This window comes from Anser anser (genome assembly GCF_964211835.1).
Source record: "Anser anser genome assembly, chromosome: 6".
Taxonomy (NCBI): domain Eukaryota; kingdom Metazoa; phylum Chordata; class Aves; order Anseriformes; family Anatidae; genus Anser; species Anser anser.
Window position 1 is genome coordinate 37,060,053 of NC_139726.1, and position 25,581 is coordinate 37,085,633.

Here is a 25,581-nt window from a genome sequence, read left to right on the forward strand (position 1 = left end):
TGAAGGCTCCTCTGGGTAGTTCACCATTAATGTTGGCTCTCCAGGTTAAAACTGTGTGTACAGAAGCTGATGTTCTAATGCTAATGGTGGCCTCCTTAATCTGAAAAAAAAAAGGAGCTGTTTTGGGTAATATTGGGTCTTACTTTGGGATTAAAGTGGATGGTTTTGTTATGATTTGGATACAAAACAATTGCTTTAACTGGTTGCTTAATGCTGCTGTTAGAAGTCCATGCACATGACCTTGAAAGGTGGGAGTAACCAAACTATGACAAAAAGTTACTTCATTATGATCCAAGTTTAAACCCCCCCCCCTTTTTTTATTAATAACTAAGTGAGATTAATAGTTTAGTAAAATATAAAGCATTTTAGATGTTTTGTAATTAGAGATGCTTACAAAGGAAATCTTAGTATCAATTTATAATGCAAAATTAGGATACCTCAAAGTAATTATTCTATTGCCTTAAGAAGACAACACATAACTCCTAAATTTAAAACTAAAACCTGTGTGTTAGCATTCCTTCCTGGTAAGGACCGGAGGGTTTGTAAAACTGTTAGGTACCTTGAAAACCTTACAATAAGAACCACATGGAGCACGTTTTAAAAATGAATACAAGTAGAGGAAAGCAAACATTTGAATGATGGCTGATGTAATCCTGTAGTTGTTTGCAGGTAGGAAATGAGAGATTAAGTACATTTGAATGTTTGTCCAATGAAATTTAGGATATTTCAGGGTAATGTTAGGATATTTGACCCATGAAATTAACTCCATCACAGCCAGACCCAGTACACATCCCTTTTATTTTGTTGATCTTTGCAGCAAGTGGTGATAGCCATACTAGCATAACACTGGAAGAATGGCAAATTCCTCACTTTGATGTCTGTTGTTTCACTTCTTTTTCTGGAACATTACCATTTTTGCCTTGCATATTAGTTCATATGTTGTGATAGCTACCGTTTGACACCTACGCAGTTCTTAATGTACAGAGTGAGTTTTGCTGAACATGAATTATTTAGATATGCTAGTTGAGTCATGGTGTTTTGATGTTTAGATTTAAATATCTAGGATGTTGAAAATAAAAATGCGTGGTCAGCTAGTTTTTTCTTTTCCTCTGTATTCTTTTATAACCTTCTATCAAATGAAATTGTAAAGAGAAAACAACTACTCCTATGGTGCTAACTTTATGCGTCCTTTTACTTGTAAATTTTCATTTGTCATCTGAAAGCGGGGCAAGGATCATTTAGAAAAAATTGTTTCTTGCAATTTTCCAGAATCAAATAAAAATTCTGTTCCTAGACCTATGCTTTCTCTTTATCTGTACCTTCCTTACTGCTTTCAAATTTAAAAAGCACAGGCAGGTGGGATTTTAGGTTATATATGCACAACATTGGCGTGTGACTTGGAGAGACAAGAAATGTGTGTGATTCCTTGCTAATGCATTCACTATATGGAAAGGTCCTGTTTTTCCTAGCAGGATAGCATTGACTGAAGTACTTGCTCATTCAGCAGCACTGATTCCATCAGTTCTTCTGTACTTTTTGAGTGGAGCATACAGAGTATAAAGGATTATGGTGAAATTACAGTTGCCATGAATAATTCTTGTAAAAATGTATTTATGTAGATTGGGGGAGATTTTAATTGGCCAGTCTCAAAACGTTGGCTGGAAGGCAAAGAGAAAGAAGTGTGCTACAATTATTTTTTTAATTTATTTTTATTTATTTTTTATTTTTTTTAGGAAACAGATCACTCTTTCATGCTGCACCTGTCTAAGGTAAGCTAGGGCTATTGAAGACTTGGGGATGGGAGAAGAATATCAAACTTAATCCCAACTTGCTATCAGCTAGCACCAGCTCTACTCCTGTTCCCTTGCACCCAGGGAAGAGTTGGGTATTCAAGCTTTAACTTAAAATTAATTAGGAAAGTTTGAGGGCATTGCAGTTGGCTTTGATTATGATCAGCTGATGAAATTGTGTCCTAAAAGATTTTTAGAAACAAATTCTCTTTCTCTTTTAGCCTAAGCTTTTAAGACATTGGCATCTGACTTCCACTGACTAAGCAAAATTTTCAGGTATGAAACACAAAAGCCTCTTAGAGCAAAGAAAATCTGAAGAATCTGAATCTCTCTTCTTAATTCAGCTGATTTCTTACTTAACTGCACTTACCCCAAGGTAAGGCTCTGCTGTATAGCGTTCCGCTATGGGAAAGTAAAGGTCTGCCTATCCAGATGACTGGCCAAACTATTGGTTAAACTTCACTCCTGCTTCTGCCAGAGCCCTTGCCCATGGATGGTGTGCCGATGAGCACACTGCCTGTGCCCTAGCTCCCTCGCCCATCACCTCAGAGACTTGTTTCTCATCTGCTGAGCACTTAACAGCAGCCTCGTGTCAGTAGAGGCTGGTGAGCCGCCTTTGTGTTTGCGATCACTCTGATCTTTGGTACCGACCACAGGCTTTTTAGCATTAAGGGTGTCTGTGGCTTCCTCCCACATGCCTGGCATCTGAGTCTCTGGGCTTTGAGACTGAGCGGTGGAGTGTAAGCATGGCCGGAAGTTTGTGCCTTTTAGGCTGTTCATCCCTGGCCCCCGAGGGAAAGTGGGAGATTATGCTTTTTGCCACGTTAAATAGTGATTTTTACAGGCGTACCAGTATATTGATGCTAGATGGTCTCAGAGGTATCAGGTGCTGTTTCCCACTCTGTCTCTCATCACGTTCTGGTTTCCTCCAGTCCTCATTCCCTCCTGCTTTGATGGTCTCTACAGTGACAAAGGGAGGAGGGAATGTCTCGAGAGTAAAACACCAATTTTTTTCTTTCAGATTATTTTCTTCCATTATCTACCTCTGCATCCTGGCACCTTGGTTTCAGCTAAGTATATAGGAAATATTTTATTTCCCTTCTAGCTAAGAGCTGTTTTTAATAAGAGATGCTTTGTTCCCTTTCAGGCTAATTTGCTAGCTGTATCAGTATCACCAGTGCTTCCCAAAACTCTGACAAAAAGGAAAAGCAAAGCCTGAAACATGAAAAGCTTCTGTTGCTGTGTGTTCACTCTTATTGCTCTGTCTCTTCCTGTTAGAAGAGAAATCCACTTGAAGCAATGCTGTGATGAAGTCCCTGCTGCCTTGATTCACTGCACACAGTTTTCAAGGTTGCTTCTTGTAGCCTTAAAAAAGGAATCCATCAGAATATGAAATAGTAATTTCAAACCCAGGTGCCAAAAGGAGGGAACTCATTTATATTCAGATGCAGAGGAGCATTAAATAGCTGCAAATACCTTGGCTTTTACTTGCCTGTGTGCTGCCATAGCTATGGAAAGAGACCTTGGCATAAGTTTAACCATGAAGGATCCAATTGCAGGCGTTCAAAGCAATGCTGCCTGATCCAAAATCACCATAACCTATTAATTAAAATTTCATTTTTATTTATAAACTCCAAATGCTGTGGATGAGCTTTTAAGTGCAATGGAAGATCCTAATTGTTGATTGCATCCCAAACTTAATATTATACGAAGATTGTGAGCTATTGACGGCAGTTCCCTGTAGTTTTCATTGACTGTTGTGGGAATAATGCAAAAAAAAAATTAAAAAATAAAATAAAAAATCAGCTATTTCTGATATAGGAAAAATTGGCTTTAAACAAACACCAGAAACTCGCTGTGACATAAATATATAACTTCCAAGCTCACAGTCTGCCCATTACTGGCACGAACACGTTCTCCCCGTTTCCCCTGTTTGAAAGCTTTTACATTTAGGAAGTGGTGCTCTGTTGACATCGTGTGGTGTCTATCACATGCTGGGCTCCCAAGCACTGCGTGGTTCTGGGATGTGGTTCTTGACGCAGGGTAGACTAAAAATAGAAAAGAAAGGAGGACTGTGAGCTGTTAAATGTCAGTCTGTGAATGAAGAGGACCACATCCATCCATGTGGGTGGGATGGGGCAGGAGTGATGCCTCCTCTCACTGCCAGCACCCGCCCTGGGGATGCTGTGCGGGACCAGGTGACAGGCTACAGGGCACATAGCTGGGGGGGTCCAATCCCCTGCCCAAAGCACCAAAGAAAACCCAACTCAAGAGGAGAGCTAAAATTGCTTTGCAGGGTTCAGCTTCAGCCACGTCTTCAGGCTCTTCTGTAGAATCAGGGCAAGGAAACCCTTTCCAAAGAGAGCAGCGTGTCTTATTCAGCTGCCAGACCCCCGGCTGCCATGGGTGGGGACCTATGGCTTTCTTCAGTCAGGGTGGAAGAGCAAAGCCTTTGTAGATTTGCTCTATTTTTGTTTCTGTGCTATAGATGACTTGCACTGTGCTAATCCTGGCCTGTAGCATTAGTTGGAGGCTTCCCTTGGTGTGGCTTTCTCCTGTTGCTTGGTTTTGCACTGCCAGATGTTCCCTTCTCCCACATCACCCCAGTGTGTGAGACCTCTCTGACCATCTCTGCTAAGGCTCAGTGAATTTGTTTTGAAGTAGGGTATAAATAAATAAATAATAATTTTTTAAAAAAGATTTTTAAAAGGGAATGGAGCTAACCAGGAACAAAAATGAGGACCTTAAACTGCTCTCCCTGTTTCCCTAGGCACAGTGCCGCAGCCCTGTACCGGCTGCGCTTGGCAGGGCTTGTCACGGGGGGCGGCAGGGGGAGCGGTGTGAGGTGGCCAGAGGCAGCCTCTTGCTGGTCGGAGCAGAGCCATGCGGTGTCTCTGCAAAGGCATGGTTAAGAAATGGTAGCAAGCTCTGAGAAAAATGAGAAAGCCTGAGCAAGACAGGAGAGGAGAAATGCCAAAGCAAAAGCACAGCCTGAGCTGGAGGCCTGGAGCCATCTGGGCAGGGACCAGGAGTGGCCAGAGCAGCGGGTACAACCCTGACAAGACTGCAGCCTGTGGAGGAGCCCACGCTGGAGCAGTCAGGTGAGAAACGAGGAGCAGTGGCAGCAAAGGAGCCACCAGGTGCTGAGCACCACCTCCTGCTGAAGAGGGATGGAGGAAAGGGGGGGCACAGGTGAGACTAGAAAGGAGGCATGAGGTACAGGAGGAAATATAGGCCTCTTATACCCACTGCTTAGTGGCTGCTTCAGGAGCAGAGAAGAATTTAGCTGAAACTCAGGCTTTATAGAAACCACAGTTTTCTTTCTTCTGTTTTACTGGCACTCGGATGTGTGGCTGTAAACCAGAGAGCCAGGATGGTGTCCCCTGTGTATGACCACTGAGGTCCACTGAATGCTGTCCTCGAGTGGTGGCAGACCTGCACCCCACGAGTGGGTGATACTGGACAGTGGCTTGTGGGTGTGATTTGCAGGGGATGAGGGATTTGTCAGCAACCACTGAACCAAAGTCACCTAACTATGTGCTTGAAAACCTGGACTCAAAGCCCAGAGCTTTGGTCAAAATGGTGGCTGTGCTACTCTTTCTGCTCCATTGCTTCACAGGTAGCTGAGGCAGATAGTGAAGTTCACAGTATAAACACTTGGGATTTAGAATTTTTAATTGCCTAGGGGATTTGGTCGCTGATTGTTTGTTTGTTTGTTTGCAAGGTGGCATGAAAGTCTCTGTGGCTTTGAGGCTACATTTTTTTTTCCTCATGTAAAAGTGATTTTACACAGAAGGCCTAATTTCCTCTTTTTTTTGGAGTGAATTGGTTACTAATGCTGTTGAAAAATAGTTCTCAGTATTGAAAAAGAAAAACAAAATGGACCCGAGCAAGTACATATGTACCCTGTACTTGCAGCTAATTCTTCCCTAAAGCTGCCTGTAACACTAAAGCAGAGGCCGCGGTCCCACCGCACGGTGTGTGTACACGGGGACATGTTGTGTCTCCTCAGCAGGGCGGCCGGGCCCTCCCCGCGCCGGGAGCAGGAGAGGCCTCATGGAGCTGCGAGCCCAGCTCAGGCGCAGGCCCGAACTGCACGTTGGGCCGCCCGGCCTGCTTGCTGTGCTCCTGGCAGGCCTCAAAGGCTTGGTGAGCTCTGTCAAAAGACACTGTGTACCAAAATCTCAGTTGTTTTAAGTTCAGAAAGAGAAATGTGCTGGAATTTAACCGGCTGTTCTTTGAGAGCACACAGGGCAGAACAAGAAGTAGAAACCTCCATAATGTCGCTCCCAAGTCTTCACAAAGCGCATCTCAGTATTTCCCTCTCCCCTGTGCTGACTGAATTGTTACGAAGCAATATTTGTGTGGGGTTTGGTTCGGGAGCTTTGTTAGCACCACAGCATATGTCCTAATGAATACGGCTTCGGTAGACTGTGGGGAAGCCAGGCTTGCAAGACAGAAGGTAGTGGAAGTGTAGATTGCTGTATGATCGCACCACATATGTGTGGATTATGAGAGAAAATAAAGGCGAATACAAAACTAATGACTGTGTGAAACCTTCATCCCCCTCCAGCTGATGATAAAATACTCGTTGGCTCTGCAGGGGCCTGAATCTCTCCATTCTCATGCAGGTTTCTACACAGACACCAAGCGGATCATTACAGTGTTTCCAGCTGGGATCATAATGTCATTTCCTCTGCTATTTGCTTGCATTCCTTTTTCATATCTTCCCATCCCCTTCTCAGATTTACTGAAGAACTGCTTTGTGAATTTGCACTCTACCTACCCAAACTTTCTGGTGAGAAGGTTTCCCTTGGTGGCCAGAGACTTCCATGGGCCAAATATAGAGCCAGTGCCTACAGCTGGAATGCAGCAGAGGAGCGAGCACCTCCTTTCCAGATCTGCAGATGTGATAGGCAGTGCAAACAGGCTGGCGAGGTTCCTCAGGCTGGCGCGGCTCCAGGCCAAGCATCTCATCCCCTATCTTTAGGGAACGTGACGTATAAATCACGGCAGCTCGACAATGCCTGGAATGTGCTACCAGCAATCCCCGGCTGCCCTCCTCTTCTGAGAGCACGGTGCCTCCTCTCCCAGCACTTTGGTGTAAATACGGAGCGTGGATGCATTGTTCGAGCTTTTGAGTTTTTGAGCCTGGTTTCTACGTGCGTTCTGACAATGGATGTGAAGATGGAAGCAAGAAGAAATGCGGGGAGCCAGCACGGTGCTGGCATGCTTTGAAAGCTGACTCCTTGGATCCAGATGTTCTAAATCACATGTGGAGAAGTGTTTGTGGTCAAATGCCGTTTGAAACTGATTGTTGATAGTCTCCTGAGACAGCTTGTGACAAATTGTATAATAAAAACGCTAAAAATAGCATAGTTATTCCCTGGAAAAGCAAAGTTCCCACAATTCAATGAGCTGGGAAAATTGTTGAACTTTCTTTGGACACAATGTGCTCATTTTTTTGTTCTTCAACCTTCCGTGGGTCTCTCTTCTTTTTTTCTTATGGTCTATACTTCTTATACCAGCTCCAAGAACCACGTTTCTGGCCTCAAACTGTAGGTGAACGCCCTAGTCATCGGTGTGAAAAACACTCCCCCACTTCTTGGGCCTAACAGTTTGTTCCCTGGTGCTGCTGACTGTTGTGAGTTTGTCTTGGTAGAAGAGATTTTCTTTTAACTGTGAGGAAAGCAAGCTCTCAAGACACATAGTGATAAAATCAAGACGGATTCAGTCTGTCTACTACTGGAGAAAATGTCCCCTTTACAAAAACTACCCTCCTGTGTGCTTGTATTTTGTATTTCTCTCGTGTTGGAGTTAGCTACAGATTCTGTCTTACTCTGGCATGAAATTGCAGCTTCGCAGCTATGTACTTATTTAAAATGTTCTTGCTGGTAAATTTTGGAGAAAACCTTGGAAACAGGAGCTCAGCTGAAGTAGTGCATTGGGATAATCTTCTTGCAGGTGATGATTTCAACCCAAACTCAATATAGTGAATTGTCTTATCTGACCATTCTTTTTGGAGACTGGTGATACTTAAACTTTCAGCAGAGTTGGTGATTGAAGCCGCCAGCATTTTAACGCATGCCTTCAGTTGCAGTCCTGGTCCCGCACACCGAAGTCTCATCCGATTCTTTCTGCTGGATGCAAAACTCCACATACACATCAAAGCACGCACGGAAACCACTGTTGCTCCTCTGCGGCCAGGTAGGTCATCAGCTGATGTGCATTTTTGTGTTTTCACCCAGTGCTGCGGGGCTATGGAGCTTTGCTTGCTAAGCATCTGATGTGCAGCTGTTCCTTGCCCTGTAAAAATCTGAGGCACACAGCAAATTTAGGGGTAGAGTAAAACCAAAGAGATGGAGCAGAGTACAATAAAGAACATGGATGTTTTGTAAGTGTTGCAGATGCAATTGAAAAGTCTCCGGTTTCACAATGAAATGAAGTTTGTGCTGAGTTGCAGGTTTGAAGTTTAGATCCCGCATGACGTCTTGAGAATAGCATTTGTAATAGATTCAGTCTGCTGACAGGCGGACTCCCCATCCCAAAACCACCATCACAGTTGTCTCCAGGCTCCTGCCAAGCACTGCCTGAAATAGCATCTAATAGTGCAGATAGTGAACTGAAGTTTCTTTTTCTTCTGTGAAGATGAAATGAAGTACATGGTGGTGATGGGAATGGCTATGGTCGCCTCTTTGGATTTTCTCAAGGGAAAGGACAAGAAGCAGAGCAGCAGCAAACCCTGCCTCTCTTTTTGTATTCATGGCCCCAGCTTCCTTCCAGCTTCTGGAATGGGAGGAAGGCAAAGTACTGTCTCTCACTCGCAATAGGAATGATGTAAATAAATGTGTTTGTTTGTAGGTCCATAGTACGTCCAACCCTCCTATGGGTCCTTCCTCCAGCACTGCTCTAGACCCACTGGTAGTACATAAACAGGGCTCTCAATGTCAGAAAAGTTAATTGGCTGTATGGTGCACAGAGAACAAAATTGCTTTCCCCAAGATTCATTCATCAATTATGGTTTGCTCTGCATGGTGCAGTTTGAACCATTTTCTGGACATGGGAGAAGTGTGTCAGACAGAAAGAGAGGAAATTACTGTTATAATAAATGACCAGGTGCATATGTGCATGACGGTGTGTTTTAAGTGTTCCAAAGTAGGTATCCTATTAACAACCTAATGAACATGCAAATGCGGGGCCAAGGATTATCATTATATTCGAGACAGTAACGCACATTTTGTTTTTTGCTTGTAACTAATGAGAGCATTGTCTGGCATCCCCTGAGCAAGGTTGTTTGCACGTCTTCTGCGAGGAGGACGTAGCAGCCAGCCAGCAAGCTGTGCAAACCTCCTCTCTCCTCCTCGCAACCCCCTCTCTGCTGCCCAGCCTTGCCTTGTGCTTCTTGAGGAGTGTTTCGCCAGCCTCCGGGCAGAGCCGCTCAGCTGGGGGCGCCAGCGCTGGAGTTAAAGCTAAAGCCAAGTCAGCTGCAGTAAGCGCTCGAGCTGTATTTTTAATTAAGGTTTTAATGGAAATGGCGCGTTTGTCCCTCCCTGGAGAACGCGCAGAGAGGAGAGTGCTGTGCAGCGTGTTATGAAAGAAACAGCGTTGCCATTTGCACTTCAAGTGGGTCAATGTACATGGAGAATAGGCAAAGTGACCACGTGGAGGAGGAGACGTCAGGTATTTCTTAAGCGCTTGTCCGGCGTGCTCAGTTCACTCAGCTGCTATTTGCTTTAAAATTGTTCAGCAGGACTCGAGAGCTCCCAGCATCCTGTGGGATGTGGCCCCCTTGGAAAGAATCTCCTGCGAGGGTGCACGGGGATCTGCAAGCCTGTCCGCTCCCATGCTGACTCCAATGATGCTGTTATTGACCTTGTCTCATTATTGATGTTAAATTGGCTTGCTAAGTGGCATTTAATTACTTTCCTATGTGTTAGCAGGAATAGCTCATGTTGTAGAGCACTCTGTGACCTGTGCTGCCCTGGAACGCTTCTCTGATGCTAGGTAATACAGGAGGAAAACTGATTGCTGTGGTGTCCTGCTGTGGTGTCCGCCCTTTGTGCTGCTGCCTGCAAATTGCCTGCTCCCAGAGAAGGTCCTCTCCTGTGCCCAAGGCCTCGCTCACTGAACACATGCAATCTTCTGAGGCAGGGATGGTCAACAACAGCCACTGCACTCAGGACCTCTCCCAGCAGGCCTCCTGTGACATAGGGGATTATAGCTGCTCCTTGAATGCAAGGATCGGTAATGAACACGTGTCAGCTGGGGAAAGAAATAATGCAGTGTATTTTTTGTAGGGAACCTGTTGGTTGCTCCTGTGGCTGATGATAACGTGGGAAGGAAGGAGTGGTACAGAATCCCCCCCCTTATACAGCTCTTGGTACTCCATGAGAAATGCCTGACAACCACAGTCACCCCCCATGCTCTCTGTTTTGGGGTGCTTGTGTCATGTCACCACCTGTAAGAGAAGTCAGTAATAGCCAAAATGTAATTGCCAGATGCAGGCATTGCTTGCTGCCCTGTTTTCATGGATTTATTCCTACCTTTGCAGACAAAATCATTAAGTCTGTGTATCTCAGAGAAATATTAGCTGCCACCTGGTAGTTGGAGGTCTTCAGCCCAATGTCCTTGCTCAGGGAAGGACCAGAGAGCAGACCTGCTTGGGGTGTGCTTGCAAACCTCCAGGGACGGAGCTGGTACAGCTTCTGTGGGCAGCCTGTGTCCAGTCATACTGTCCTGACACGTCCTGTCATATGGGTGCCCTCCTGGCTGTGTTACATGCGGTTAGGAAATTTGGATCCTTTATTCAGAGCTGGGACAGAGCCATCTGCTTTTGTAGCATATTCTCTCTTATTCATTCATGAGATAAAATGAGATTGATTTGGGAGCAGTTGCAGAGGGAATTCAAATGTCTTTCCGGGCCATCAGATATTGTCGAATTTGTTAGTGTTTCAGGACTGATCAGATCATGGCCCTGAAGTCTGGAGACCAGGGAAGTTTTACACCGTAATGTAAAACGAAATCCTCTTGGCTTGAGGTAAGCCACTTAGTCTGCTCACTGTAACACGGGGAGAATAATATTTACCACCTGGTGCTAGTGCGGGGATTAATGTTTGGTAGGTGCTGTGAAAATGAAAATATATGATTCATGGAAAACCTCTTGTCTGCAAGGAAAGTTAGGCACATGGGGAGTCTCTGGCTCCTGTCCTTTGGTGTGAGCCTCATTGTTTTGTTATTATTATGCTTAATATAATCAAGTGGATCAAGATATGAAAGCGGTGGTTTCCTTTCCACTCTTCCAACAGGCAAGCAAGTGTAGAGACCCACATGGGGTACGAAAAGCAAAGAAATGAGTTCTTAAAGCGAAGATGGCTGACGATGCACGCACAGGCATGGGGACCCATCGCTTAGGGCAGCGTGGGGTTTGAAAAGAAAGACGAGGACACAAGGTAGCCAAATAAAAGGCTGCAAGGACTAAAGGCTGTAATTATGGGAAGGTTAATGTATGCAAGCAGAGCAAGGTATATTTATTTGCTAAATTGCCTATTGAAAGCTTTGCCTTTGAACAAGGCAGGGTCACCCCGGTACGTCTCGCACCACGCCTGCCTGCACTGGCCGGGCCGAGGACAGCTGAAGCGGGTCACCAGCTGCAGGCCGGGCAGCCCAGCGCTGCTGTGGCAGAAATGTACGGCCCCGGGAGCTAACGCATGAAGACGTGAGGTGTTTGATTGCCCAGCAGTGTTTTCCCACAGTTCATGAATATGCTTATCTCTGGAGTTTTGTAATGTGTAGGCTTTAAAGCAGCTGAGTCCTAAAGCTTTTCAGATGCATCAGCTAGGGCCTAAAATCCTGAAAGCAAATTTTGCTTAGCTGAAAAGGGAGATTTAATGGCAATGTGCAGTGAAATTGTCTCCGCTCCTTTCATTTGTGTGAGATAAAGGCTCTTTCAGGCAAGGTGCTGCTGAACTTAAACCACAGAGTGCAGGGAGAAAAGCTCTGCTAAATGCCTGGGTGATGTCTTTGAAATGATGAACGCCATTCTCCGATTAAATGGGGTAAGATTGCTTCAGGATGCGTGAGAGTCACTCCAAATGATTTCAAGACACAGGTATAACAACCTGAAAGACAGAGTGGTGACAGCAGCGATGGGGCGATGGCACGGGACCATCCAGTCCCAGCAGATGCAATTGTTCAGGAGAATGTGGTGTGAGGGGGAGGATTAATAGTGTCTGGGATTTAGAACAACTCATTTTGTATTAGCTTCTTTTTTGACGAAGGAAAATTAGCAGAAAGCAAAAGGAGAGGCCACACAATCCCACCAGGGCTGGCAGAGCTCAGAGGAGAACCCTTGAGCACAACCTGAGTGTGCTTTGGAGCGAGGAAGGCTCCTCTGTGAAGTGTGGATCTTGAATGTTTCGAGGTGTGTGGCTGAAGATCTCTGAGCCCACCTTGTGGAAACACGTGAAAGCCCTTGAGATGTCTCATGCCTAGAGACGTTATTTGTTGTTTATAAATGCAAGTTTTATAGCCTAAAGCAAATCAGCAAAAACTCTTATTTATGATTCTGTGTTGCTAAAGAGGCTTTCATGCTCATAGATTACCTACCTATACCCTCCTTACTCACGCTTGGGATTCACCAGCGCTACACACAAAACTGATTTTTGGCAGGCAGGGGCAGTGCTCTCACACTGACATAAAGTATTTGTTCCTGACCAGCTGGAAGGACTTCTGCCAAAACACAGGGCATCTATTGGTTTTAATCTCAATTTGAATATGTATTGCATTGCCATGTTTTCTCAAGTCCTGTGACTTCCCCTAATAAAAGGCTCACGGTCTCAAAGGCTGTGAGAGCAAAGTCAGGCTTACTCTTAACCATCTGGCAATAGCCTGACATGATGAAAATTATTGCTCGGTCTAGAGAGCAAGCGATTATTTTGGTTTTTAATGACAACTGTGGATTCCAAGTTTGAACACCACAAACAGGAGCCCGTTGAACTGATCCATATCCTCTACTGACACGCGGCGTTTTTTCAGATGGGAATATTTTCCCTTTTAAAGAATTACAAATTCCTGCAGCTGGTGACTGAACTGGAACAAAGCCAGCAGCCTCCAAGGTGCTTCTGCCGATGCAAAAGCCTGTTTAGCTCTCACCTTCAGATCACTGTACAAACAGTATCTAGGTGATGCTCAGGACCGCAGGCAATACCTGTTTGCATCCTTGCAAGTCCAAAGGGTGCCACCAGGAGGGAGAGACGTACAAAGCCTGAGACTAACTGAGTCAAATGCCAGCGTGAGCACAGGATCCTCTCCGGCTTCATACGTGGCAGCCCTTCCTCTGGAAATACATTCTCAGCCCTTTGTTTAACGCCTGCCCCCAGCCCACCCGGCCACCTTCTCCAAGACATTGCAGTCCGTAGAAGAGCCCGACATCACACGTGGCCGCTGTGACCTCACAGCGTGAAGGACGCTCCGTTCTGTTGGTGTTACACACCCCTTCCCCTGCGGCTTACCCAGTTATGCACAATGCCAGGCCCGTTCCCCTCTCTGCAGGAGGAGGATGGGGGAGCAGAGCAGGGGCTGGGAGGCACAGGGCTTGTGGGGAGACCCGGTGGGGTGGGTGCTGCTGCCCCGCTCGGTGGGCTGTGGGCCAGTGGCTGCTCGGGAGGAGGTTGTAGGTCGCCTGGAGGTGAGCAAGAGGTGGAGCAAGGCAGGTGGTGGAGGTGAGCAATGCCTGGATATCCTGCTTTGTGGTACCGGGGGCTTTCCCCAAGGAAGGCAGGGTTTTGGGGGAAGGTGAAGCTGGCTGGCTGGTTGGAGGGCTAGTGGGAAAAGGAGACTTGAGCCTTGCTGAAAATCTGGCCACCCTGAAATCATTCTCCTTGCTTCCCACACCCTTTCAACTTCTCTGTTCTTTTCCATCCCTAGCGGCCCCCTGATCCTTCCTAAGCCTGTTTCCCCAGCCACAGATGGCCCCAGGACACCCTTCCTATCCCTTTCTCTGTCTGCTTTGGACTCTGCTGCTATGAAGATTTATTTTGCAGCTGCAAGGCTTGAGAGCAAAGTAAATCTTCATTCTGGGGGTGGCAAAATTTGCTGTAGCCCATGTGCTGAAAAGCCTTGGGCTGGCTCTGCTGCCACATCTTGTTCTACTTAAACTGCTGCTTTTAATAGACCCAAAATGTTTGTGTTACAAAAGATGTTTCCTTCTCCTCCAGCAGAGCCATGTGGGCTTGTCTGTTCGTTTCAGACGTACCCTTGCTGGGGGAGCCGCTGCCAAGGCTGCGTTGCGTTAGCTCACGGGGCACTAATGACACCAGGATTAGCAGACCACCCAGCTGGAAATTTTCTCTTGGACTTTGGTTTCTGTTGAAGCTTGGTTGGAACTTGTTTCAAGGGGATTTGAAACTTCTCATGAAAGCACATTTCAGATGCCAGCTCCAACCTTTAAATACCTAGCTGAAAGTAGGGCTTGACAGCTGGCATACGTTGTGGATTTGGGGGGTTGCAGAGTAATCGATACCTTTGTGTGGGAGCCGGGAAGCTGGTGATAGCAAAGCAGTGCTCCTTTACCTTACATCTTTACTTCTTTCCCTTTTCAGTGTTCTTCTCGGCCAGTGGCATTTCTTTCTCACCAGGTATCTCTTGGCAGAGATTTCAGATGCTGGCAAGAATCAATATCTGCAAGATCTGGTTGAAGTTAAGGCACGGATCTCGAAGCCACACTAAAAGTTTTGGCTCTGTAATGCTTTTGGGTTGCCTGCAAAGATTCTGCTGTGAATCTGTGTTTTTTAATATCCCTGTGAGATCTAAAGGGCGGTATATAAAGAATAGGACATTGTCTCTGCAGTAGTGATTTATGGGACCACCACTTCTCCCCCACCTCATCTTAAGCACATTTTGGTGGCAAACAAGGCTGGCTCAGTGGGAGAGCTCGGACCTGGTCCCCCCAGGTGTTCAGGTAGCCACGTCTGGGGTGAGCAGCCTCACAGTTTGCTCTTAGCTCTTGCTCAACATGGTCAGTGTGGCTTGAAGCCTAACTTGCAGTGGACTCATTTGCCTTGTTTGTGAAAGGGTATGACCGCCTTCTTGATACCACCACCTTCTTAACCACCACGCAGCCTTGCCAATGCTTCAAGTTCAATCACACCCACAGCCCGCAGCTCGAAATGATCAACTAACTCCTAACGTGCTTTTCCTCTACAGCAATGATAGCACCAAAATGTGACCGCCCTCCCAGGGTCTCCGGGGAGGACCTCCTCCTTCAGATGTCCCCCTTCAGCCAGCTGTTCTTGGCCACCTGCCCCACGCCGGGCCGCGAGGCCGGGCTGAAGCGCAGCAGCTGGCCGATGAGGGCTCGGCAGGGCTCCGGCAGCGGGGGCAGCCCCTCCGGGTACAGCACCCCCTTCTTCTGCTGCTGGGGCATGCTGCAGATGCGGGTGTCGTTGAAGGGCATGTAGCCGGTCACCATCACGAAGAGCATCACCCCCAGGCTCCACATGTCGTACTTCTTGGCGTCGTAGGGGATGCCCAGCAGCACCTCGGGGGAAGCATAGGCTGCTGACCCGCAGAAGGTGGTGCTCAGGTCCGGATAGCTGTTGGCCTCCTTGCTGAACCCAAAGTCGGTGAGCTTGGCCCGGCGGCCGTCCGCGGTGAGCAGTACGTTCTCGCACTTGAGGTCCCGGTGCACCAGGTTGCGGTCGTGCAGGTAGCGCACGGCCCCCACGACCTGCGCAAAGATGTCCCGGGCCTCGGGGACGCAGGGCAGCTTGCCCAGCTGCTGCACCAGCTGCAGCAGGTCGGTGGCCGCTGCTTCCATCACGATGTAGAGCTTCCCGTTGCACACCTCGATGAACTCGAAGATGCGCACGATGTTGGGGTGCCGGATCTTGCGCAGGATGGAGAGCTCCCGGGGCAGAAACTTGTACACGAAGGCTGGGGGGGCTCGTCGCCGGTCCACCACCTTGACGGCTAAGGGGACCTTGTATTTGCTGGAGGTGACCGCTTTCACTTTGGAGAAGCTGCCCTCCCCTAAGGTCTGGCCCAGCTTGTAGCCCAGCTCACAGAGCAGCTTCTCGCCTGCGTCCGTTTTTGGCATGTTGAGCGATCCTGATGGGCTTTACCAAAGCAGGTGTTCTGCTCCAGGGCTTGAAAACTTCAACACATGGTGCGTGGCAGTTGGTGACCTTCACTCTCCCCCCATGGTCCCACAGGTGCCACTGTGGGCTTCAGGGCTCACCTGGGCATTGTGATGAGGTGGAGAACTGTGGGGCAGTGCCTTTGTGAGACGTCAGGGGTGTCCGGTGCTTCCCACCATTCCTGGGTGTCCTGGGCATGCCCACACACACACGGGGAGAACTCTCACTGCTGAATATATATTATTTTTTATATTATATTTATTTATATATGTATTTTTTAAACCATTTTTTGCTTCATTTGCATTTTCAAGATAGAGAATTGTCTGATGATGAGTTTAAATGTGCGTGTTCTGGGGTGAACAATCACCGTGGGGACCCTTTTCTGCAGGATACTGGTTATATTAACAGCAGAACTGCACGGAGTGGCACAGGAGAGTAATTTCTACCGTGTCTAATTTCAAGCCACCTCGGCTGGCTGTAAATATGTAGGTTTTGATTATGATGGTGCAGGAAGCAATTTTTCTAGATGGGCTTTCTCGCTTTGTGTGGTGCGGGTGGGGAGCTTTATCTTTCAGAAGAAGCAGCTTTTCAGCTTCTTGAACCTGGATTTGTACTACCTCTATTTTTTATCAAAATTGATGGAAATGATAAAAACAAGGCATTCTCTTGCTGCGTGCTGGGGTTCAGACCAGGAGTGGCTCCTTCCTCTGCATGCTGCGTCCCTGGCTCTCAAGAGCAGTTGTTTCTGGTTTGTGCTACTCAAGGACCTTCACCTCCCCGTGGAGCATGCGTTTCCTTTCTAGATATAAAAAGTATAAGAAGGAGCCTAGGACCACAAAATGTCCATGTTCCTGAATGCTATTTTTAAGTTTTGAATATATATTTTGCTGAGCAAATTGTTTCTAACGAGGGGTGAGGCTCAACCAAAGGCTGAGAAAATGTCTCTCGTGAGTCCGTCTTGTCAGCCTTTTGAAGTCACTTGGAGAAGTTAACTTAATGGAACCGTGCACACGCAGCTCCATACGTGCTGTGGGGCTGCTTTGCCCTGGCTCCCAAGGGCAGCAATCACGATGCCAAGTGTTATCTGCTGTAGAAGCTGTGGGCCAAAACCACACCGCTTGCCCGCTGTGGATGCTATTTCTGCAGGCAAGTTGGAAGTGCAGCAATTCCCTGTTCCTGTGCAGAGGCTGCCCTGCTGACCACTGAGCAATGTCCTTGGTCCATCCGGAAGTTCCTTGGCTCTCCTGAAGAGGACAGAGGCCCCATCAGATTGCAAGGACATTGGGATGGAGCTTGGGTGGAGGATGCCCTGCACGCATGCGGAGGTGCTCAAAGCAATCTGGCCAAGGGTCTTTTTCTGCTTAGGCCATTAAATAGCTGCACAGGAATTTCTTCCTTCTGAGCGGTGGATTCCTGGCACCTCTGTCTGGTCTGTGAGTCATAACCACAGGGACTTCAGCAGAGGTTTGAGCTGTGCTTTTCAGAGGAGTTGGGAGCTTTTGGGTCACTAAATATAACTGAATGAATGAAATTGAATATTTTTATAAGGGAAAATGCTTACACCAGGCTTTCTTTCCCTTCTTACTACCTGAAAATCTCAGGAAAATTCAGCTGCCCATGATCTGATGGACAGGAGGATGTATGTGTAGCTACAGGGGTTTGGCTGATGCTTGGTGTAGCTCCTGAAACAGGAGATGGAAATCAAGTCATGTGCGTGTTCCCAAAGCTTGTAGATAAAATCCTTGTTTATGGAAAACCTCTTTGAAGCCTCCTGTAATAACAGGCGATGTTGTCTAAAGTGGGGTGGAAAAACTGAAGCGGCAACGAGTGATGCTGAAATGGTAAGGGGTAATTTTATGGGATCGCACACTGCTAATAACTCTCCATCTGCTCGGGGGAGCTTGTAGGTTTTGGGAGGTTTTCAGCAAGCTTGGCTGAGGGAGACAAATACAGACTCAGAAATGATTCAATGAGTCCTCCCCTAACAAGGGGACGGGAGAGCGAGCCCAGGTGGAAATGGGGAAGCGGCAAATATTGCAGCAAATGCTCCCCCTCCTGTACGCTGCGGGCAAAGCCGAGAGGAGCTGGGTTGATTTGCAGCGATGCAGACATCACTGCCCATCTTTCTCAGCCTGCTCCGCAGCTCACAGCACGGCAGGTGGCTTTTGGGAAGGAGCTCCAGAGAAAGGCAGCCAGAGGAACGAACGAGGGATTTCGTGTTTGCAGGATGCTGTCGGGCAGAGGAGGAGGAGGAAAGATATCTGGGCTTATTGTTCTGTGCTGTGCGTAGGTTACTGGGAAATGGATTTTTGCCTTGTTAGCTGTTGGCTCAACATTTATTGGTATAAAAATATAAAAACCTCTTTTGCTTCCAATCCCTCCACAGCAGGTCCTGCTGCCCGTGGTATCTGGGTCACACTGATGCATTTCAGATGGGCGCTCTACTAACATACAAGAGGAAGCTGAGCCTCTGAGCTTTCTTATACGCTTATTTTCAGGAAGATTTCTGAGTTAACCTTGCGTGGGTCCCGAGTGCTCCGCAGTTACGCAGCGTGGAGCACCTAGCCTCAGAGGTCTCCAACCTTCTGCCCCAGACCACGTTCCCGCTCCCCTGCGATCTCATTGCCCTTGCAGCCTCCGGGCCTGTGGCCTGACCCAGCCGGGTACAACTAGCTGCAGGGAGTCCCGCCGGCGCGGGCAGGGGACGGGCAGAGCTGCCACGTGTGCTCAGACCTGCTGACGGGCTGACATCTCTGGGCAGGGATTTCTCGTGTGAATGAGCGCAGCTGAGCGTAGCGCGGGTCCTGCCGGCACAAGCGTACCAAAATATGACCCCTGTTAATGCGGATGGCCTAGAAGCCAAAACAAACTACAGTTTCATACCTTACACCACGAGGCTGAGTTACAAAGTGTGGAACAACCCTGGCACTTACATGGAGCCCCTGAGATTTCTTTAAATACCTCTGTTTCCATACAAGTAAAGATATTTTGTCCAGGGGCTCTTTAAACACTAGCTTTACTTGTTTTAATCTCTGATTTATACATATATATTATTTTTTAGATATAGTTGTTTTATATTCACAGAGAGTACTTAGCATGGCAAGCAACCTGCTTTTTTTTTCCTCCACCTGAATGTTGTGGGGAATTTTGTTCAGGTGCTGCAGGCTGGTGCAAATTTTGCAGGTACCTTGGAGTTGTATCACAACCTCTAGGTATTAGCACCAGAGGGAACAAACAAAGGTGAGGCTGTCTTGTAACAGGTGGGACATAACCAGTAAAGAACATTATTCTGTTGGCAGGTGCTCTCACTTTGCTGCTGATGTTATTTGCCCCTCGCTTGCCAAGCTCTATTTAGTGACCTATTTAAAGGTAGTTGAGGTCTGGCCTCTTTGATGTCTGAGCAGTAGGAAAAATGGGGCAGATCCCATGAAAAGCATACTGGATGCAAGCTGACTTGGGAGCTGGAGTACTGTTGCTGCCCTCAATCCTTTCCTGCAAAATCAAACTGTCTGTGGGGTTATTTTAGGCGCTGCTATTAAACCGACCTGGAAAATCGAAGGAACAGAAGCAAAAGCAGCTAAGTGCAAAGCCTCACCTCCGAGTGCTTTGTGAAAGCTGTGTGTGTGCACGTACAGCTGCAGCCTGGATTTGCCATGGTCTCACAGCTCCTTACCAGCAGCAACAGCAGCGTTAGCAATGGAGAAAACAACATTGTAGGTAGAATGCTGTGCTTGGTAACGTGCTGCTTTTTCTTTCTTTCCTCTGATTTTGGGATTTGGTGTTTGCTTAAAATACTCTGGCTACGATTCTTCCCCCCGCTTAGTAGATAAGGAGATCTGGTGTTCAGCAGCTAATGTGATCCCCACATCTGTTTGCCATCAGATCTTGCCTATATTGTGTTAAAACACAGTAAATTTGTGAGGCTGGTTGCAAGGACTGATAAGAGGTTTCTTAAAAATTCAGCAGAATGAGATGAATGCCAAACAGAAAACTCTATGGACGTTCATTTGGTTAACCAAGGTTGTTTAGACACCAAAGGGAACCCAGAGCCTGGCGCTCCCTGGGTGCCAGAAACATTTCTTCATGCCAATAAGCTTTTAAACTGTGTGGGGGATATGAATTAGGATGCAAGCAGTCAGAAGGAACTGACGTGTGGCAGTGGGCCACAGCACCACCCCTTGGGCAGCTTCTGAGTGCCAGATGAGGTGAAGGATGAGAAGGGATAATGGGCTGGTCTGCAAACATGCTCTTGCAGCTGGCATTGCTGGGCTTCACCTGCCAAGAGTCTCACGCCTGAAGGCAATCAGTGAGGTTGGAGTAGGAGACAAAAGGGATGGTGCAGGCGGGTTGCTTGGGGGTAAGGGGTTTTCCTTTGGCAGGGCTGCACCAAAATCCCTTTTGGAAAGAGGGAGGAAGATTGAGATCTTATGCGTTTGTCCATATGGTGAGTGGAAAGTCATGTATGGCTCATCGGAGCTAGAGAAAGCTAGCTGCATAGGGAAGCAAGCTTTTCCTCTTCAGTATGGAAAGCCTGGCTGGAGGCATCACTCCTCACGTGCCTTTGTTCAGGAGGCTGCTGCCCACCACCTCTGTCCTCGGCCTGTGCTGTGGGCCTTCCAGTGACCCTTTCCCCAGCTGGGCTGGGGGCTCTTGGCAGAGCCTGAGGAGGTTTGTGATGGAGGTAGCCTGATGCCCCCTGCCCCTGGGTAACTTTGTTTTGAGGATGAGGAGGATGGTATACAATAAGCAGTGGGAGGGGATGGGGAACCAGGGGAAAGATGTGCCCCTGATAATGATGTTGATTGAGGTGTTGGTAGACTTCTGAGGTAGCAGTGTCGTTAAACATGGCCCCTTCTGGTCCTGCAGTCGCTTAAACAGCATCTTTAATGCACCCCCACGTGGGTATCTGACATGAAGTTGCACTGTCAGGGTCTACCTTTGCAACCATCATTGTCTCCTAGTGTGTTTATTTTGTCCCCTGATATGATTAAAGCGCTGCTATAGTTATTTTGTGTGCTGCTTCAAATGTGCATCTCAGAATACATTTCACAGCAAAATAATGCATTACGGTGGGGAGAATAGTTGAGCAAAATCATGCCTACTAAGTAAGCTAATAAAGACCATTAATAAGTCCGGATGTAATCAGAGGCGCATGGGATGTGAGACTTGAAGTGAAGAGCCCCAAAACTGCTGGACACAGCTGAACACAGCAAGTACCTCTTGGGTCGGTGGAAATGACGTTGGAGCTGTGTGGTGATGGGGTCAGGAGAAAAGTTTGGAAATCAGAAGCTTTTCTTACTGCATCAAGTTATGACAGTTAAAGCCAAATACAATTAAGTTAGAAAAGCAGGTAAGTGTTTTGTGGTTTAACTATCCCAAATGAATGCCACTTAAATTTTTTCCTCACGCTGATTTACTTACCTGTCTGTGTAGAACCTCATCAGAGAGCATTATGTATTCAGAAAGAGGTTTAGTTGTCTGGCACATTGTAATTAATTTTTGTCCAATTAAGGACTGCAGAACTTGGCCTGTAATTAGGACACGACAGTCTGTGGTACACAGAGTTGGAAAGTTGCTGGTGAAGGGCTTTGGCTATGAAGCTATGTTACAATGGTATGGAAGTTGTCAGAGGCTGCTCTCATGAGTTGCTCTGAAGTCATGTCCTCAAACGCTTCCTGAAGGTGCTTGAATAATCAGCCCAGTGAGATGGGGCTGGTTACTGGGCAGCGAGGACAGATCTGGTCTCACGAGTAGCAGAGCGTGTCTTTATGCAGAAGACCTTGCATTGTATTCGCTGCTTTGTTTCCTGGAAAACTGAGCTGCTGGCTTGCTTGTGAGTTTCCCTGAAAAGATTCCTAAAATAAATCCATGGAAAGCAGGAATGAGGCGTTCTCCTTGCTTTACAGGCAGAGCTGGGATGGAAGGACGATGGCGTGCCCATGCCCTGCTGACCATACAGGTGGTGGGTGCTTGCGAGCCGTGAAGTACATATACGCAATGCCCTCTTGGGGGCAGGTGTTCATTAGAAATAGACCTTTATGATTGCTATGCTGCTGGTCTCATTGTCTGCTGCTTTCATTTTTTCAAGGAACTAACACAGGCAGGCTAAACTGTGGATCTTCCTGCTGAACACTGCTCTTGCTAAGGGAGAGGTTAGAGTTTTGCCCTTGGATTTTTAACTTAATTATTATTTTAATATATCTTCTTACTCTGCTCCTGATCTGAACTTGAAATCTAAAATAATTTGAAGAGGGTGAGGAGCCCCCGAGTGAAGATGGCAGTCTGCCCTCAGAAATGAAACCTGCCTTGTTCAAACACTTCCAGATGACTCAGCCCCAGCAAGAAACAAATTGTTTTAACAATAGATTTAATTAGCTGGTGTTTGTATTCCTGCACAGCATGCCGGAGTCCCAGCGCACCTGCTGGTGGACCTGTCTCAAAGCCCTGACGTTTTCTGTGAAGGAGTGTGAGGAATGACTGAAGCGTTAAATAAGGACATCAGTAAGTGTGACGATTCCCCACGGGCTGCTGGGAGCAGCTTGGAGAGGAAGGCAGTGCCGTCTTTTGTGAAATGTTAAAAAGGAATTAAACATGACTAAAATGCAACTTCCAGCAAATATTTGGGAGGATCCTGTGGAACCTGAACTGTATCACAGGCAGTGTGGCTTGTGGTGTGTCTCTGTTGCCATTAATGCTCTGAAAGTACAACACTTAAGACCAAATGCTTTGCACCTTCTTCAGTAGCCACTCTGATTCACTGAAACAGGTAAAGAAGCTAAAAACACCTTTTGTTCTAATACTGACCTACTATTGCCATGATTCCTTACGTTTATAGGATTACAAAAGAACCTCTATTTTAAGAAATTCATGATATGACAAATCTTTGATATTTGGGACAGTTTTTCCTGGACATATATGTATTTTTATGGGGTGGGTTTTTTAGTTCTGGTGTCTGTTTGGTTTGTTTGTGGGTTTTTTTTTTTGTTTAAACACATTCAGCTAAAAGCCCGTTTGTGGAAATGATTCATCTTTTCAGGATGTGCCACCTGGGAGAAGAGCCCATAGCCCTAGAAGCTGGCTTTTCTGGAAAGCCAGTCTGTAAGACCAATGCTAAGGGTTTCCATGTGTTTTCTTTTTTTTTTTTTCTTTTTCCTCTCCCCTAGATATGGTTTACTTCACGTTAGAAATAGTTTCCTAAATGCCAGGCCTGAAAACTTGTCCTGGGCTCTGCTGGTCATTCATGCTTCTTCTCCCCTACTTCCCTCTTCCTGTGTCATTACCTCCCTGAAGATTATGCTGCCCAAAATCCAACCCTGTTACAGGGCAGTAGCCTTCGGACGTCAGCCAGCTATGGCAGGCAGCATGTGGTCAGTGTGATCGTTTTGGAAGACACAGCATGGGCAAATAAATCATGGTGTGAGGAACACCCAGCTACGTGTAACCTAGAAATGCTAGGATAGATATTCTTCTGTTTCCCTTGACTGTGTGTCCTTTCATTAAACTGGGAGGGGGAGAGAAACTGCTGTTTTTCTGAGCTAACCTTGCTTTGTTGCTTCTCAGCATCTGAAGATTTCTTCCTTTCAGTGCTCAACTCCTGGCCTCTCCTATTCCTGTTTTGTTTTCCAAGCAAGCACAAGGTAGGCAGCATCTTAGTGCTGTGCTCAGTTCTTCTGTTCTCACTTGTATTCAGTCTGTATAAAGCAATTGGCTGTTTTTGTTTTGGTATTTGGTGGCTCTGTTTCAAAGGGCAGCTTGTTTGATGGCTGCTAATTGGACATTGCTCTCAGTTTGTTGTAAGTTTGGCAAGATTTAACTGCATGGCTTGAGCTGTTCTGTGCCAAGCAGGACTAAAGCTGAATATTTTTAGGTAAGCATCAGTATTTTAGGAAAGTATCATTTCTGCGGGCAAGGGAAGAGGAGCAAAGCCTATTTGGGAAGCTGCAGTATCTCTACAGGGCAAAGCCTCTGCATCTGGAGAAATTAGAGCTTCTGGTGGGGATATGGCTTGCTGAAAATCTGCTCGGTTTTGGCAAAATTTGGCCTAGCTGCTGCCCTGGAGGAAGCAGTTCTGGAGGCAGTCTGGGCAGCAGAACCTCCTCCTGTAGCAATGACACTAGGATGGTAATATCTCTTGTATCCTCTGTGTCTTTCTCAGAGCCATTCTAGCATCCTGAATTCATGCAGGGCCATAGGAGAGTAATGAGGCAAGGTTTTGTCAGTAGCCATCACATGCAGAAATAAATAACTCCAAGCAATATAACTGTGTTCAGTTTGGGTCTGCTTGTGCTGGCCATACCTTGCATTTACATGGTGTCACAGGAAACTATTTTTAAATGTTAAAATTTAAATTAACACTTTGTCCTGCAGGCTAAATCTGTTACAAATGATAACATTTCTACTGTAGTTTGCTTTGTAGCACCTCAAGAAAGGCAGCTGATTGGAGTGATTTGTTTTCATTCTTAGGGGGTAAAAAATGCCTTTGAGCCTTTGTGACTTCCACAGGAAAAACAACCAAAGCGTTGGGCACATGGTAGCTACAGTCATGGAGACAACTGAAAAACTCTCTTAACGTCCCCGATAGGTTTTTGCTACAGGATGCAGAAATAAGTGTCTCTCCTGCATGGAAGCACTAACAGTCCCAGTACAATTTGAGAAGGTGGTCTTGGTTACCCTGTAAGACTCGGTTAACCGATGAGGTTGTGAGGAAGCACTAGGGCACAGGAATGGCATGAAGACCCAGGAGCCAACCTCAGTAGGGGGAAAAAAATGTCACTCTGTGCATTCATTGCATGATGGCAAAGTGTCTACTGGAAGTGGGTTCATGCCTCTCTGCCTTTTTTTTTCCTTTTTTATATTCAAGTTACATTACTATTATTATCATTATTATTTTGAGAGTAGTAGTCACTTTTTCTTGAGGTGTAGATCTAATTCAAAAATAACCACTGATTTACCTGCATAGCAGTTAACTGGAGAGATCAACACGGCCTACATGGTCTCTGTTTCTTCCTAGCATCACTCCCCTCACATTCCTAGGTGAGATGCATAATTCCCTTGCAAACTTTATTGCTCTGTTTTCTGAGATGGAGTATTTCAGGGAGAGCTACTGGGTCAGAAGTGCTCAGGAAAAAAAAAAATCTGTTTAGGAGATAGTGATTTCTTGTTTTCTTTCCCCGTTTTTTCCTGCTAGGACAACACTCTTCACTCATATAGTGAAGGGGGATTTTCCAGCTAGCTCCCTTTGTTTTCACCTTGGATATTCTTTCATTGCCTCCTTACTGGCAGACAGCCTCTGGCTAAGGAGAAGCTGCTGTTTCTCCCCTCTGAAATTCCTCTTTAGCTCTCAATAGCAGCCATATCTGATATGTTAGTCCTGCTGGCTTGATTGTAAGGTGCTGATCAGGTATTTTGGCCTCACGCATGGGTAAAGACCTCAAATTACAAAATCTTCAATCGTTCTGCTGCCAAAGTTTGTGGATTCCTATGTTCCTGTGACTGCCCTGTCAGGAGAGCGTGGTGAGCTGACACCAATGCTTTTCAGGTGGTGTTTGCTGCTTGTAACCCCTCTCCCTGCTCTGTTCCAGGAGAAGCTGACTTTAGGCACTCTCGCTTCATTTTTGTAACTCACAAAATAGGCCACTCTGCCTAATTACACTTAA

At 46.6% G+C, this 25,581-nt stretch overlaps 1 protein-coding gene across 1 annotated transcript; it reads right to left on the reverse strand.

Moving 5' to 3' along the window:
- Positions 1-10,548: 10,548 nt before the first annotated feature.
- TSSK6 (testis specific serine kinase 6) lies at positions 10,549-21,807 on the reverse strand. Its single transcript, XM_083842950.1, has one exon. The coding sequence runs from the start codon at positions 15,883-15,885 to the stop codon at positions 15,052-15,054; it is 834 nt and encodes a 277-aa protein (XP_083699076.1). The 5' UTR covers positions 15,886-21,807; the 3' UTR covers positions 10,549-15,051.
- Between the last annotated feature and the right edge of the window lie 3,774 nt (positions 21,808-25,581).

Coding starts and splice junctions, on each gene's coding strand:
- TSSK6 (XM_083842950.1), bottom strand. CDS start 15,885: ATGCCAAAAACGGACGCAGGCGAGAAGCTGCTCTGTGAGCTGGGCTAC.